The 17,328-nt window shown below is 41.9% G+C and overlaps 1 protein-coding gene across 1 annotated transcript; it reads right to left on the minus strand.

Moving 5' to 3' along the window:
• Positions 1 to 1,712: 1,712 nt before the first annotated feature.
• Positions 1,713 to 16,929, minus strand: sfrp5 (secreted frizzled-related protein 5). Its single transcript, XM_042501991.1, has 3 exons — positions 15,950 to 16,929; positions 8,247 to 8,324; positions 1,713 to 3,292 (listed from the first exon to the last, which is right to left on the minus strand). The coding sequence occupies exons 1-3, from the start codon at positions 16,506 to 16,508 to the stop codon at positions 2,964 to 2,966; spliced, it is 966 nt and encodes a 321-aa protein (XP_042357925.1). The 5' UTR covers positions 16,509 to 16,929; the 3' UTR covers positions 1,713 to 2,963.
• Between the last annotated feature and the right edge of the window lie 399 nt (positions 16,930 to 17,328).

Here is a 17,328-nt window from a genome sequence, read left to right on the forward strand (position 1 = left end):
TGGTGGATGTTGTGATATTAATGGTTGAAATTAATAAGTACGATCTTACGAAAGCTTTTAATGGAAGAAAACATGATTCATTTTGATATGAGAATATGAATAAATTGATAATTTGTATACATTCATTTAGTATTAATTGTTAAACAGATGGACAAAAATGTCTAGCAAATGTGATCTGTAAGAGGCATTTCTTCTTTTGTTTCATTTCAACTTCCAGCTGTAAGCAAATACTTCATGAGAGCTAATTCAACTCTGGTCAACCCAAAACAGCAAAGATTTCATCACTCAGAACATTTTTAGGTTTCAAAGTCTCCGATGAAAGCAGCATTGTCCCACACGCCTCTATTCCCGTCATCCCTCTTCCCTCCTGCCTCTGTCATTCCACTGTCAAGAGACAGAGTGTGCACTATCTCCATAATCAGCTGGAAATAGGTCATCACTCTCCTGGCATTCACACTGCGAGCAGCCTCCCAAAGTCCCCACATTTCGGGAAATATGGGTGGAAGACAATAAGCATTGTACAGTGTCACAGCTGATCCATCTTTTATTTTGGAGAACAAAGATGCCAAATCTTTTTATTGCAGAGAATTACTTTTGTGTGCGACTGTAGTGATTAAATTTGGGGTGGTTGTGATAAAGTTGGTCAGTTACTTCGTAGCCTGCTGTCTGTTTGCATCACCCCTTTACTCTTTAACATTAAATACTGGTGCTTTTGTAGCTTTGGCTTTGTGTAAATCCGTTCTCAGTGTGGATCTGGAAGATTTTGGCATTGCAGGGAGCGTAACTCTTTTTTTTTTTCCCCATTGAAAGTATTAATGAGGGTGCACGTCAGGCCATGTGCTCTCTTGCAGTCCCAAAACTGGACTTAAAAGAAAACAGTAAATGTAATGTCTAAAATTGTAGATATTGTTCATCAGATCAATTTATATTAAAAAAAAAAACAATGTTTTATTTAATAATTTAGCGGCATACCCTGGAGGGTATGTAGCTCTGCATAGAATCAAATGAGAACTTCTTTTGATCATGTGCATTTGTCCTGGGGTTAGGAATCACAAGAGGCCCCCTGATATATTATAATGATAATATAGTCACAATACAATATTATTATGGTTTAAAGTGTTTTGCAATATGTTGAGTATTGTGATATTGGGATATACTGCGATTCATTCATTTTTTTCAGCTGTAAATAAAGGAAAAACTTTGTCAACACTTTATCTTATAAAGTTTTCAGTCTTTTCATCTCACTCAGTCATTTTTATTGCAGCAAAATTACTTTGCGGTCTGATAAAGCAATTGCTTTTACTGTTTTGGTAGGCTACTGGAATTTGTATTTGCAATATTAATGATTTAAGTACTACAAAAATCAATCAAAATACTGCAATACTATAATGCATTGATTTTTTTTGTTGCTTCCACCCCTAATTTGTTTCCCCAATAGAAATATGAAAGTAGCAGAGGACTTTTAAAGAAAGAAGAAGAAAATAAAGACACTATAGATTGATGCAGAAAATGATTTGATGCATAAAACCTCACCACAAGTAGGCATATTGATTGTTTTTTTTTTTTTTTTTTTTTTTTTTTTGCAGAGAACTCCCAAAACACCTATTTCACATATGCACCCAACCCACCCCATCAAAGCTGAAATGATGTGTGCACTTCATGGTTTAATCATACTGAAAAAGAAATGGCACATTTAAAAGAAATATTCTTTATAAAAATTTCAAATATATTTTATTCATTTACTTTTTTGTAAAACAAAGATGTATTTCAGTAACAGAACTACTTACAGGTTAACTGATTAGAAAATATTGTCAAAGTTAAATTTTCATCTTTTATTGCTACGGCAACAATGAATTCAGGTGCTATGTCTGTATGTATGATTCCTGCTTTCATACAATAGAAGTTTAACTGAAGCAAATTCAAACATTTAAGTACAAAAAAAGAGTGATAGTGAAAAACAGCGAGTACCAGAGACTTATCAACCCAACATTGTTGGTTCTGTCCAGAGTCTCTTTCTCTCTCTTTCTTTCTCTTTTATTCTCCACTTGTTTTCAGGAAGATGTCTTCTTGACCTTAAACCTCCTTCTCTCTCCAATTGAAAAAGCAAAAAATATTCAAGTTTCCCTCTTTCAGGCCACAAAAAATGGTGCTGTACAAAGTCGGTGAAAGCATCATCCAATCCGCCAGTCTGTCTCGTTCCATCGGTCTTCTTTCCCGGCAGGGATAAAAGAAAAAAGCCCAGTTTTCTAATCATCTAGTATTGGTCTGAATTACCTAATTTTTACATTATTAAAACATACAGTTAAGTGGATCATCTACATTTCTCTGCTTTGATGTCGTTCCTGGGAGCTCTGTGCCAATGAGTGCGCTGGCCCGTTGCACAGCCCACATTTACTGTAGCGTGTCATTTCTCTCAGCTCTTTTTACACTGAAACAAACCCTCCCTTCACTCAGCTCCTTTCCATTCTGTCATTTATAATCATCACATTGTCAAGCATGTTTTCCCTCCAATAGTTACCTTAAATCTTTAGGTTTCTTAACGCCACTGACTTGATAAAGTTGCTGTAAGATATACAAGTGATTTGTTCTACTATATCAGAAAAGGAAGTGGTTAAGGAGGATTCTATTAAATCACAGGGGGTCGATCAAAATGTCTTGCTTTGAGAAATAAAATTAAAAAACCCAAATTGTTATAAAATCTGTGGTTTCTTTGGGGCTTTTATTTTTTAGGAGGGAGCTGCAGCTTTTCCCTTCTCTAACATTAACATGTCTGATTCATCTAAGCAGATCAGGACGATCCCCCTGACAACCTGATTCATGTTAAAGCTGAGAAAATAAGAGCTTGGCTGCCCTGCGTTCCCTTGTAGGACTATGTAGTGGGGCTAGTAAAAGATTGTGCAGGGCTCTGGGACGCAGAATTAAGATAAATGTGGAACAGGGTGGAATGTGGGGAGCGAGCCGCGTCACTGGAAGACGGTGTGGTAGGTGGGGCACTGATGGGACTTCATGTACTTGATGGCGAATTTGAGCTCCTTGCTCTTCTTGTCCCACTTGTGAATGGACATGAGCAGCAGCTGCTGGTCCACTTTGCGGCCCATGATGAGGAAGTTGGAGCTCAGGCTGTCCAGCTGGGAGCACGGGCAGTTTGCACCGTTCTTGATGTACAGGGTCAGTTTCTTCAGGTCTTTCTTCCTTAACACCCCCTGCTTCAGCACTTTCTTCTTCTTTTGTGCTGCGATCAGCTTCCGGTCACCCTTTTCCTTCTTCACCTCTTTGATTTTCATCTTAAGGGCTGCATGAGAAGATGAAGAGACATTGTAACTCAACTTTAATTCTGTAAAACACAGATTTTATACCCTAAAGCTGTTAATGTGTCACTCTGATTCCCCTGCTCCTTTCTGCTTTGAGCCGCTGACATTTCTTCCTCCTGCAAACCAGCACTGCACTCGGTGCTGAGCCAAAGAAGCAGCTAGTTTACACCTCTCCTGAGTATCATCATTTAAACTCTCCTGCAGCGTATAAAAACTGCATCCTGTGTGTATGTTTGTGTTTCTGAGTTAAGGGGGGGGGGGGGGGCATAAATGAAATGGGGGACATGTTTTTGGAGTTACAACCTCTTTTTGAAGCAAGTTCAAGTTTCAATTTTGTGAGTACAAGTTGCACGTGGCTATAGGCAAATTGCAAGTCAAGATGCAAGACTTTATATCTCTGAATACTGACCGTTAAATGACACGCAATTTTACACGTACAACTGCGTTAAAAAATCGAAAGGCAAAGCTCTCGATTTACCGCTCGATCTTCATTCCTACCCTCACCTATAGTCACAAGCTTTGGGTAGTGACCGGGTGCAAGTGGCCAAAATGAGCTTCCTCCGTAGGGTGGCTGGGCTCTCCCTTAGAGATAGGGTGAGAAGAGCCAGATGAGGTGGCTCGGGCATCTAACTAGGGTTCTCCCGGACGCCTCCCTGGTGAGGTGTTCAGGGCATGTCCCACCGGTAGGAGACCCCGGGCAAGACCCAGGACACACTGGAGAAACTATGTGTCTCAGCTGGCCTGGGAACACCTCGGGATTCCCCGGGAAGAGCGGTAGAAGATGGATGGATGGATGGATGGATGGATGGATGGATGGATGGATGGATGGATGGATGGAACTGTGTTAAAAATGTTCTTTACATCAATTTGCAAGGCTTGTCTGTCTGTTTTTAGTGTTACAGAATTTTACCATGTCATGTCTTGGGACTTTAACGTTTTGCTTCCAAGTTACAAGTGAAGTTAAGCCTTTAAGAAATTAAGCTTAAAGTAAGTCAAGTCTCACAGCAGTCAAGTCCAAGTCATGTCTCAAGTCCTCATTTTTTGGGACCTAACTCTCTCTCTCTCTCTCTCTCTCTCTCTCTCTCTCTCTATCTATGTGTCATAAATCTCAAGAGTTTACCCCTAAATCAAAATTTTTTTTTCCTGTAGTAGTATTTATTAATCTACATTTTTTTGGTGTAAATTGCAGAGTGTTGGAGATATCAGCCTTAGAGATGTCTGTCTTCTCTTGAATTTAATGGAACTCGGCTTGTGGTGCTCAAAGTGCCAAAAATACATTTTAAAAAAACTTGTACTTGTACACTGTTTTTAATAAATGGAGAATTTGGTTACAGTTTGGTTTATCAACCCAATGAAGTACTGACCTGTATCTCTGGTCAGGCCTCGTGTTTATAAGTTTAACATGTGAGAGATTAAAATTGAACTGCCAAGCATTTGAGAGAGGAATTCTCTGGGTGAACATTTTGACAGGTGAAATTAATCATGGGCCGGGCAAAGGCGCGGGGTCGGTATGAAGCATCGCTATGTACCCAAGCCTGCTGGAAGATCGCCATTTCACTTCTTGCCTGCATAAACATCCCTCGGTACACTCTGATACATATACAGTACATGCGAAGCGATAGCATGTTCAAGAAGGAATGTGTGTGTTGAGTTGCCTCTTCATCCTGGTTCACATCCAGCCCCTTTACTGAGGCTGTGTGTTTGTGTGCTGCCATTGCGTGCCTAAGCGTGTGTGTGTTCTCGTGAATGAGTGCATTCATGTGTATGTGTTGAGTAAAGATAGAAAGGATAAAATCATTTCCCTCCCCGCTTCACTTTGAATGCCCACTCATATTCAGTCAGGAGTGATGCTGTGGGGCGCGCCGTGCAGCCTGGCCTGTATCTTTGTGATGAGCCGTGCCCACGTCTTTATACAGACTCACTTTCTTTAAAGTGAGCAGAGGGGGCGTTGAGGTGGGAAGAGAAGGAGAGAGAGGTGTGCTGTCATTTTGAGGAGAAGAAGCTTTTCTTTAAGCTAAAACAAGCAACCAGGTGTAGGCTTCATTTTTCGTGCCCTGCCAGACTCGTTTCTCTCTCTCCTTTATTTCTCTGCTCTTGTCATTTGTGCGAGGCTGCAGGATGATACAGCAAGGAATGTGGAGGGATCAGACATCAAAAGTAGACTGTAATAAAACACGAGGTACAAAATTCTCGGGGGGCGAAGTGTCCAAAGATGAATAGGTAACAACATTCACGTAGCGTGAGATCAAGCTGTAATCGCTCTATAGAATAACACTGTGGAGTCATTCTTGCCTTGATGTCCAGATCCATACGTCACAGTTATCTTGACTTCTCTACTCATCCTCATCCAGTCCTATAAATTAATAGCCAATAAAATGTCTGTCTTTGGCTCGCTATCTTCTTTCACACGTAACCATGTTTCATTCGAATGAACAGAAAGAATCTGATCCCCGAAAAATACACCCTCACTTTGGGAGATTGAGATATGTAATCCTGAAATTAATCAGACAAATAAATATCTGTAACTCGATAAAGTCATGATTAATTGTGGGGATGAGCCGACGTTTTTGGCAGCAGCTCAGAGTGTGAGAGATGTGCACAGTGATGTATTTTGTTGTTGTTGTTGGATGTGATGTGTTGGCCGTTTATTAATTTCTGATTTATAACAGGTCATGTTCTGTGTATTCAGGCTGTTTTGTAGGTGTGATTGCCAGAGGATAGTTTGCGAAATTTTTAAACTGCAGACATTTCCTCTGTGGGACACTACAGCATAGAAATATAGTTTTCAGCACCACTCACATTTGATTTTCAATTACACTACGCTCACTAATCTGTTCAGAAACATAAGCCGTGTTCTCCATGAGTCTCCCAAGGTTATGAGTTTGTCACTGTTTCTAGTTCAGTGCTCAGAATCTTATGACCACAGAAAATGGAGAGCAGTATATCATTAACTCTAAAGACCGGGGCAATAGTCCATGCATGCAGAAATTCAGCTGCTGTGGCCTATGATGAGCCAAAAGCTTCGATGAGCAGAAATAATGGAATAATTATGTTCTGGCTTCGCGCGCTGGTCATTACTGTGGTGAAACTGGAATGCTGGCAAGTAGAAGTTTTTGAAAATGGTGTTGAATGGACATCGGGGACTGGAAGCTGTTATATTCATTTACCAATTTAAGGGAAGAAAAGGGTTATGCTAGCAGTGGGAACAGTGCAAAATTAATGTGGGCTCTGCTTGTTCCTGTCTGTGCCCATTATGTTCATTTTCTGCAAATACTCAAAAACATATATTTTACGAAAAGATACCGACACATAAATGTGTACTGAAATAAATCAGATTTTCTGAATGTCCACCAACCAATGAGGTTTTCACATAAAGAATTGTTTGCATAATATTTTGATGGTGATGGATGTTTTTTGAGACAGTTATTTTTTGCATTAGTCCTGCTCTTACTTTTGCTGTCCTGTACAATTCAATATTTGAACACTGGTGGAAGACGGGTTAAACATAAACTTGTGCTGCTATTTAATACCAAAACAAATTTACTCAAATATTCATGATTAAACATATTTGTGTTTATAAAATTATTCTTTTATTTTGTTAATAACTTGCAAAACAAACGTGTTGCTCTTCTTGTTAAAAGAGTTACACTTTTTTTTAATAAATATTAAACTAAGAATTGTCTGAGCAATCCTCAGGCTGCAGATTCTCTACAATGGGAGCTGTTGCTAACCTGTGCCACAGACAGGAAAGAAAAATTGCAGCAGCAGTTTAGCAATCAGTGTCGCCACTTACAGGCAATGAAGGCAATAGGCCCACTGGAGGTGAGCCTGCGCAGAATCGATCACTGATGTTTGCTAGCCCATGCATGTCAGCTAGATTTGTGTCCTACTTGATCCCGACTTGTTCTGACGTCATGAGCACGTAGGCACTGATAACCTCATGAGATCAAGGCGTCTGCAGACATTAGAGCTAGACCCTGCATCAGACTGCAATGACCAGGGCATGGTGGGAACTCTTTGCAGTCGCCTAATCAAAGAACTGAACCACAAACACCCCACCTGTAAAATATCCAAATTTTCTGAGTATTTTTAATATTTAATTGAAGATCAGGGGTACCTAAACTTTTTCCCTTAGAAGTCAAAACTGAAAGTAAATGGAGAACAGGCCAAAAGCAAACACCTATTGTATTGTATTGTATTGTTAAGATGCAGAATATTACTAGAATTCAGTATCCTTCATTGAAATGTCTGCTGTTCAGGTGCCAGAGTCTCTGCCTCTGCAACTTTTTTTCCTCACTCACTCTGTTCACTGTGCTTAAATGATATATAATTTATGATAATTAGGGATCCTTTGTAAATAGGGATCATTTTTACTTCTCAATAAAACAGCATAAACAGCAAAAATAGATTTTTATTTACATTAACTGAAAAAAGAATAGTAAAAAAAATAGCTAGAAATATCTTGCAGGCCAACTAAAACCTGCACTGCAGGCTAAGTGTCTCGTGTTGTTCAATAAATGTCTAAACTGTAAAAGTTCTTGTGTGGTTGATAATAATAATAGAATGTCGTCTGCAAACTACAGATAGCCTACATATGGATCCAACAGGATGTAAATATTTTTGTGACTTCCTGTGTATTCTTTGAAGGTTGCTGAAAATTGGTCATCTTTGCTGGAAACTGTCCGACTTGACTTAAGTTTCACCACCCCCTGCTAATGATGATTTAGTCTACTTTGCGAGCAAAGTGCAGCTTAACGAGCCTAGTAGCTGTTGCAGTTTAACCGTTGTGCCACCTGCAGGCAATGAGTGTTACAGATGTAGCTTTTTTTCTGCTTAGGGTCCCACAAAGACAGAGCGGCCCTGCTGTGCATTAAACTTTCCCTCCTCCCCTCTACTGTACTGTATGCATATCACTCTTGAACTGTTGGTACTTACCAAAGTCACTGGCGCAGTAATGCTCCATGATGTTGTCTGCTTTCAGCTCATTGTCACATGGAGGGCACACCTTTGACACTAAGGGGACAGAAAAATAATTCGTCATTAGCAACGACACTCAATCACATTTAATTAAGGCCAGATTATGTAATATCTAATGGCTGAGTCAAGGTCATTGTTAGTCAAACGCGGTCAGCAAAACCAAAGCCGTGTCGGCATGAAATCGTTAAGCCCTGAACACTTTCAAGCACTTATTTGCAGCCCCCCTACTCTTGTCAGAGGCTATTTGCTGCAGAGCGAATACACAGTGCAGCAAGCTGACTGATGTTTGCCCTGCAATTACACCGGACAAAATGTTTTTATTCTGGCCCTTGTATATTTTCGTGGTGCAGGCGTGGTCTTGGCTGTGCAGAAAGGTAAACGCTGCAGCAGCAGCTGAGCATGGTGAAAAGTGATTCAGTCCACAGACACGGCCGGCACTTAGGCCACACAGTAACCACACATTGTGAAACAGCGAGGGGAAACCGAAGCAACAAGTTCAGTTTATTTTTAACCTAAAATTTATGGTCGTGCCTGCTTCACTGAGGAGCATGTTTAGCCTTGCTATGATTTGGGACTTTGTGATTGTTCTTATTGTGCACCCATACAACATGAGAGAGAAATAGAGGCCCTACATGAAGTCATTTTTGTTTATTTACTGCAACATCTTGCTTGTTTCTATAACAGAAAACTACCAAAACATGCTTGGAAATATGATTAATTATGGAATTCTGACTAAACTATATATCATGCCACTTACAAAACTTGCTTTCAAAGACCTCATTCTCTTTCTCAAACACACAGACATGCTTCATACTGCTTTGCAATTTTCTCCAAAGGCTCTTTAATATAAAACTTTATTACGACAATTGCTACATAAACCCCATGTAATCCTAGAGGGACTGGTTGTAGCTATACACACATGTAATATCAGTCCACTCATCCACTAAAAAGAGCCTCGGGCCAATCAAGAGAACAAGGTTTAATATTAGGAACGGTCAAGGAGAGAAGGATGTGGTATAGAACTCTTCCCCACACCACATATATACACCTACAGGGCAGAGAAATATCATAAGCAGCCTTTTTTTGGCACGTCCGCTTATAGGGGAGCTAATTTTTTCTGTCATTCACTCACCGCAATATCCAAAATATGTTCAGATCTCTCTGTTTTCCTGCGCGTCTCACACTTACAAACACACACAGGATTATCCTAGCACAGTCCAGCGCAGGCCCCTGGGTTAAAAGTCAGGGTTCAGAGGTTATCACCCCAGCCCAAACCTCAGCGTCTGGGCTGATAATGAGAGAGGTCAAAGTTTAGCATGCTTCGCTGCTTGGGTCGTGGGGAGGTGAACCCCCTAACCACCACTGAGTGTATGTATATGTGCTCGTGTGTGTGTCGGAGGGAGTTGAACCATGTTCTTGTAGAGTAACTGCCATTTTTTTCTCCTCTGAGGGTTCCCATGCATTCACAGGCGGGAGATCTGCGAGACCTTTCAGGCTTTCTAATTGTCTGGTGCTGACATGAAGGCTGGGACAAGAGCACGAAGACACACACACACACACACACACACACACAAACACACGCACACACACAAAGATAAAGAGATGCCAAAACTCTGGATTTGCCTGTTTTGAATGATTCCCTTGAAGCTGTTACGTCTTATTCAGACTTCATGGCAATTCATTCTGGTTTCACAGGGGTGGTATGTTGGCAGGAGGCCCAGTTGTGTGGATGCCAGAGCATGTGTCAGGAGAAAGCAGCCCCTCCATGAAACTTAGTTGAGCTTGGACCGAAAACCACCATTTGAATGCCACTGAGAAATCAATTAAGCGGCGACTGCCTTCATCACGTGCTGGTCTCCATTGGGGGAATCACCGTCATGTTCTGATGGGAATCACTTCTATGTGGTGTTTTTTTTCTGCTCAGCAAATATTTTGACATTAGGTCATTCATGTATTTAGCCATCATTTCAAACAGTGTAGGAATTTTTACCATGCCATGTGATTGAGTTGTGTAAATTAAGTTCTTGCTTTGGTTGACTTTGGACTTGACCGCCCCTTGTGTGCTGCTTTTCGTCATCTGCGTGCTGCTGGGTTGTAGGCTTAATCCCAGAAACCTAAATGTTTCCATTCATAGTAACAAATAGTACAATATTGTCTGTCAGTGCTGTTATTCTGGAGGATGAGGAGGTTGGGAGTCAGTGATTTAGGGTAAGAGGAAAGGGATGATGGGAGGAGGGTAAGTAGGGAGGTGGTCTGTTGGAAAGCCCTGCTGTTAATCTTCAAACAGCGAGCCAGAGTGGAAATGGCATACGGCAAGAGTCCAGTAATTTAACTGCACAACTTCAGTTAGTCATAGCTCTGAGGTTAATATCACTTTCTCCACTTCAGTCTCCCGCCCCTGCTGTGTCTTTCGTCTTGTATCTTTTAACCTCTCTTTCACATCATCTGTTTTTCCATCTAAGCATCTTTAACAAATTAAAGATGCGGACTAAAAATAACAAAATGCAACAGATGATCCTCAGTATCACAAAAGAAATGTCTTAGACTTATCTCTCAACGCTTTAATTTTAATGATAAAGTTGTAAAAAGTCATTTTAAATAATGACACACTTTTGGAGTAAAAGGCCCCATGAAGAAGTAGGGCTGGGTATCTTTAAAAAATTACGATGCCAATGCCAGTGCCCTTGAAATGATATCGACACCAATTCCTTATGGGATATGATGATCACTTCATTTGATACCCATAATGAGTGGCATGTGGTACAGCCATACTTTTACACATTTTGGTGGCTTCTTGGCACACTGAACAGCTGACTCTGTCAAATACCGTGCACTTAACTTCCCCACATCACAGGTTGTAGCTGTAGCTGCAGGAGTGCAAGCTCCACACCTGGTACAGTTGAGAGAGGCTGCTTGGCCACACATACACTGTGACAGGGCTAACTGTTAGCATCACATGGCTAAAAACAGTTATTGCCTGGTTTAACAATAGAGTCGGGCCTGTGTGAGTTTTTTGGGACCATTTAATGGTTCATTGTAGGCTGTTAGCCGCTGCTGCTGTATTAGCTCATTCTAACCTTGTTACAGATTAAATAATGATCCTGTTAACTGGAGACTGGAGTTATTCCTGCAAGTGCCTCTTTATTTAGTCTTTTATACTAATGTGAAAACATAACAAGCAGTCATTGAACTGATGGCGGTTGGAGAGCAGCTATGGAGGTGACAGCAACAGAAAGTTTTCTAATCCCGCTGGGGGTCGAGATGGTCTGGGATCATACACCAGTACTAAAAGGATCAAATACAGTTAATATTTGACGACATTTCAATACTACTTGGTACTGGGCTATTTTGGCCAATACCTTTGAGGTATTGCATACAGATATCCAGCCCTATGTGAAGTGTCATTGCCCAAATATGTTGTCTGAAATATTTGGCCGCATCCAAAAACATGACACAGTGATGATACCAGCATTGTCATTTTGTTGTATTTAGTTGACAAAAAAAACCCACCTAATCCAATCACAAGGAATACTCCTTTTATTGTTACATGACATTAAAGAATCCTTTTCATTTACTTCAAACATTCTGAAAGAAACACTGTAAATTTCTATTCCCTTAAAATCTATTTCACAGCGTGGTGAAATCATAGTGACAGTACGTGCAAAGTTACATGCTTCTGCTCTCTTTCCTCTGTCTCTTTCTCTCTCACACACACTTAGACACACACGCAAACACACACACACTCACACATATCTTCACACAAAAGATAACCAGATCTAACAGTATCGTCATCCGATCCCCTGCTGTGTCCTGTGCCTCGTCCCCTGCAGCCTGAGCATCACAGCGACTTTTATGGGAAGAACGTTCCATTTAAAGTATGTGCGGGTCACTATCTCATGCCTCATTTGGGCCCTTTAAGTTACGAGCAGCAACACTTATGACATAAAACGGTACTGTGCCGGAGATGAAATGCAGCGTGTGATTTATGGCGGGGGGTCTAACATCTGTTTAAATGCGGCATGCAGACGGACAGAGGAGGACTTAAATATGGCCCACAGGCAGTCCCTGGGCCCCTAAAACACAGCACGCTCCTTGCATTTGTAGGAATCCTATACAGAAGAGAAAATACATTCTCAAAGGGCCGAGGCAGTCTTCCATGCACAGACCATTGGATCACATTTTCCCTTTCATATAGTAGCCAGGGCCACATGAGTAGCGCCCATTGTGCTGCTGGGGACCTGACAGTGCTGCCTGTCTCCTTTAGCACGGTTGTAACTTACACTAGCCGCATCAATGAGTGTGGTGAGGACAGACAATATCGTTCACACCATGCAATTTCAACAACTTTCACTACACAACGTGCATATTGTCTTGAGGAGCGTTTTTTGTGGAAACATGCAATTTGATTTATAGCATTTACCCCCATGCACTTAAACAGATGTGCAAAATCACACGCCTATCACATCTGTTGATTTGCTGATGCTGACAGCAGCTAAAGGTAGCATCATTAAATAAGCTGGAGTTGATGGGTGGCATTAACTGAGCTCTGCCTGAAAGACTAAGCGGCTGGCTTTTTTTTTTTTTTTTTCACTCACTGGATGCCTGGGCCCTCGTTTGTCAGCAGTCTGCTTGTCTTCCCTGGTATAATATCTACAGACTTGTGTTTCACATAATCACACCCCATGGGCCCCTGCTACACACACACACACACACACACACACACACACACACACACACACACACACTCACACACACACCAAAAAAAAAAAAAATCATCCACACACAGAACCTGAGCTCAGGTGATGGTTGTGTTCCTCTTAGTTTTGGCTATGACAGAGAGGTGGAAAGTGAATCTGACTCTTTACTGTTAGTTTCCACAGAAGCCCTCGAACCGTGCTATATCATGTAATTGCAGAATAACTCAGATAGCATCAGGGCCTCCCGGACAGGGAGAACAGCACTTAATACCTGTGATTGATCCAACTCCCCAAGATTCACCTGGAATACCACCAGAGTCCTCATATGATCCTGAGTGAGGAGAAGCGTCCATGTGCTTTGACAAGAAAGAAGCTCACTTCTGACAGTCCTTAGCTGAGATTGCTTTTTATTATTGCTGGCTGTGTGTGTTTGTGTGTGTGTGCACGTGTGCGTGCATGCGTGTGCGTGCATGCGTGTGCGTGTGTGTGTGTGTTTGTGTGTGTGTGTTAGACCCAATAGCTTGTCCTCAGGATGGCCTCATCGGCACATCTGAGAATCTCTGGATCTTAACAAAATGTCAGTGACTGAGCCTTCAGGCTGGAAGTGATATGGGTTCACTCTCAGTTTCAGATACACACACACACACACACACACACACAACACACACACTTAAATTTAATTGTTAAACTTACAGTAACAACTATTCAGTATTGGATTTACTCTTTAAAAATGTAATTCAACAATTTTGTCTTTTTTTCTCTTACTACATAAAACAGCTTCATAGCAAAGACCCCTCCACATATTTGCACTGATCTTGCACCACTCTCTGTAATCTATCCGCCTGTGATCATGATTTGATTAGATAGGATCAACAAACAGTTGCCTGTTTGAGGAGGTGACAGATGAAGTTCAAGCCGCCTCCTTCTCAGGGAGCATGTAAAAGAATGAGTTATGGCTCTGCAAAGCCAAAGTGTCACATAGTTGATACCCGTCCTACAAAAACAGAGCAGCCATTTTCCCTGATGGAATAAGTCAGCTCTGCATTAATATCACCACAGAAACAATCTTTTTTATCAGATATTTAGATGCCAGTATGCTGTGAACATTATTGATAAAAAGCAAAGATATGTCACACAGCTTGTTCTGATTGACATGACTGAAATTATGTTTTGGCTTTCATTTTTTACATCACATCAAAGAGGAGCTCAAGTAAAGGAAAACACATTTACTATGCATATCAAATGAAATATTAACACACAGGAACATTTCAACCAAAGCAGATAAGAAACACTGATAAGCGGTTAAAGGCAGGAAGTGGAATAATGAGAATAATAAACCGTTTTTCTTGGAGTCCTTATTGAAAGCGTAGAGGCAGACACTTTTTGTGCTGCAAGAAGCAGCCTTTCTCCTATTCTACACTCTGCCTGCCTCTCTTTACTCTCCCGCTTCCCTCTCCTTTCACTCCTCTCCATTCGCCTCTCTCAGGGACAATCAGACTCTAGCCATTCCCATTCTCTGCCTGCCTCTCTTGTCCTGTCATGTCGACTAATTAGTAGGAGCTCGGTAATTGGCCTTCTAGCTAATTGGCCTGCTGGCTGCCAGACCCAACAAAGGCCTAGCAGGCTGGGACACAGTGGGGACTGTCCCCCTCCACTGTCTAAAGACTCTAATCGACTCCCTCTCTCCCCCTCTCAGTGCTGACTGCTTTTGTAAAGAGGCTGCTTAAGTAGTCGCACTGCATAGCTGCATACATGCACACACCTTTTTCTTTCTTTTTAGTTCCCACTCAGCCTCTCACAGCTCACTGTTGGCCCATCTGTCTGCTCTCTTACTCTTTGCCTATAAAAAAAAAAATCTATAATATTTTCTATCTTTTGTAAATCAAATCTCAGAAACCCCAGTTTCTTTTTTTTATTTCACCCATCTTCAGGTTTAGTTGTTCTTTTATTGGTAGTCTGCAGACCAGCTTGGAAGATGCATGCATGACAGCTTTTAAATATTCTCCATTCACTCACTTGTTAGATTGATTGATTAGTTGTGGATGGATGTCTGCTGATAAAGGTGCATTTGTGCATGCATGTGTGTCACCTTTTCGGTTAAGATGTTTCAAACATCACAGTCCATTAATCTTAACTCAGCGAGCGATCTGGACATCGGAGTCTGTCAGTCTCCTGTCTCTGTCCCTCCCTGAGGCGTATGTGCGTAGATGGCAGGGAGCCGTCATGACTGTCCACTTGCTTGAGAAGTTTACCCCCTATAGCCTCTCCCCACTCCTGCCTCTCTCACTGGCTGTGAATCGTCTCTCACTTAAACTTTCATCTGTCATCATTGTAGTGTAGTGAAACCATATGAGCCGTTTTCGGGCTCTTACTGTGTCTGACTCTGCAGGCTCTTGAACACTCATCTGTCTTAGTTATGTTGTTGGTAGGAGTCCTGAAGTTTATAGCGCAGAGGCAACTATTTCTAGTGTTTTGCATTTGTGACTGCACAAGAAAAGTCATTGTATAGCAATAATTTCCACTTTCTAGTGGTAATTGTTTAATTTTTAATTCATTTAAAGACTCGCTAATGCATGTATTTATGTAGCCTACTAAAATGCATCATATATCATTAAAAACTGATTTGTACATTATAAACTATATATTGGACAGAATATTGAGTACTTTTGTGAAAAGTTGTATTTTAAATTTGAATGTATATTCAACTTAAATAGATTGTTATGTGGCTTCTGTCAGATTACATTTTGAATTTTAAGAGGACAGTAAAATAAGAGTTTGTGCAAAATGTCAAGCTAACATTTTACATGCTGTACAATGCATAATTTAACTTTTAACAAGTTAAATTATTATACTTCGGTAATAATTTTACACTTCTCTTTACCTTGCATGTGTGCATAGATGATTTTCTGTGTGAGGAATGAGGGTGTGTGTTGGAGTGGGTGTGTGTACACATAGCTGCCCTACCTGGTGGCTGGGTCGCGTGGTTTCCAGTGAACTGCATCGGGATGCAGAGGTCGTTATCAATAGGAAACTTATCACAGGTCAACATCTCCGGCCAGGGAAAGCCGTAGGTCTCCATCACGGGAGCACAGCTGTCCCTCACGGCCTCACACAGCGAGCGGCAGGGATAGATGGGCCTGTCCAGGCACACGGGTGCAAACAGCGAGCACAGGAACACCTGGGTATCGGCATGGCACCGTTTGGCCAGCAGGGGCACCCAGCTACCCGCCTGCTGCTTGACCTCTGGCATGGTCTCGTGGTCCAGGAGGTTGGGCAGCCTCATCTTCTTGTAGCCCACATTGTGGCACAGGCGCAGGTCAGCTGGTATGTCCACACACTGGGGCTGCTTGGTGTAGAAGCGGCCATTGTGGAAGTTGTCCGACTGCCAGCTGTAGTAGTCGTACTCATCTGCGGCCGAGACAGTGAGGAGGAGGAGGAGGAGGGAGAAGAGCGACAGGCCCAGTGCCAAGCTGAAGGAGCCCTGGGTTAATGCCCACCTGGGGCTCTTTTGTCCGTGTGCCATGCCTCTCTGAGCCCGAACCAACAATTCAAGAAGGTTGTATCCAAAGTCTCCAAAGTGACTCAGTGAAGACAAAACGCAGAGAGAAGAGAGGAGCAAGTGGGGCAGGCGTACAAGCTGTAATCCCTTTTTTTGTCCTGAGTATGGACGCCGTGCATTGAAAACAAAGTGTTTAATTCCCTTCTTCCCTGGAGAGTCAGCCCTCTAAGCCTCCCTGAAATACCTCCCTGTGTGTGTGTGTATGTGCGCCTCAGGTAGTGAAGTGGGGAGGCAGCAGTCAAGGAAGAGGGAGCACACAAGTAGGACTGCTTATTTTCTAACTTTCCCTGTTCACAGTTTCTCACTCTCTTTCCCTCTCCCTCTCTGAGAACTGTCTTCAGCCCTCCCCTGCTCTCTGTCTATTAGTCTGTAGCTGTAATGAGAAGTACCTTAGGTTTTAAGAGGCAGTGGTGGCTGCTCTCTGAGGCTGCCTGCCCCCCTAGCAGGCTCCCAGACCACTCACCTTCCTACTGGCCTCCCCTGCACTCACTCAACACAGCCTTGGCCAATCGCAACCCTAGGGGAGGCTCCCACTGGCCTTTAGGACACTCCTCCTCCTACCCCTTGTCCTGGACAAAACCCCTCCTCTACAACAAGTTAACAAGAGAGAGATAGAGAGAGAGAGCAAACTATGTCAAGTTTCTTACATTCATCTCTAATACGCACAAGATTTTGGTCAGAAACTCCCACACTCATAGCAGACATTGGCACCCTCTTACTCATACTGTTTTTCTCATATATTCATAAACTTTTTTACATTTATTCATCAGAGGCTCAACAAGCT

The sequence above is a fragment of the Plectropomus leopardus genome, chromosome 15 (assembly GCF_008729295.1).
Source record: "Plectropomus leopardus isolate mb chromosome 15, YSFRI_Pleo_2.0, whole genome shotgun sequence".
NCBI lineage: Eukaryota > Metazoa > Chordata > Actinopteri > Perciformes > Serranidae > Plectropomus > Plectropomus leopardus.

What these genes read in the sequence shown, in the direction of transcription:
- sfrp5 (XM_042501991.1), bottom strand. Translation starts at nt 16,508, where the DNA reads ATGGCACACGGACAAAAGAGCCCCAGGTGGGCATTAACCCAGGGCTCC. An exon ending in CCACGCGACCCAGCCACCAG is followed by an intron (nt 8,325 to 15,949) that starts GTAGGGCAGCTA and finishes CTGTCCCCTTAG; the next exon opens with TGTCAAAGGTGTGCCCTCCA. An exon ending in TTACTGCGCCAGTGACTTTG is followed by an intron (nt 3,293 to 8,246) that starts GTAAGTACCAAC and finishes CTTCTCATGCAG; the next exon opens with CCCTTAAGATGAAAATCAAA.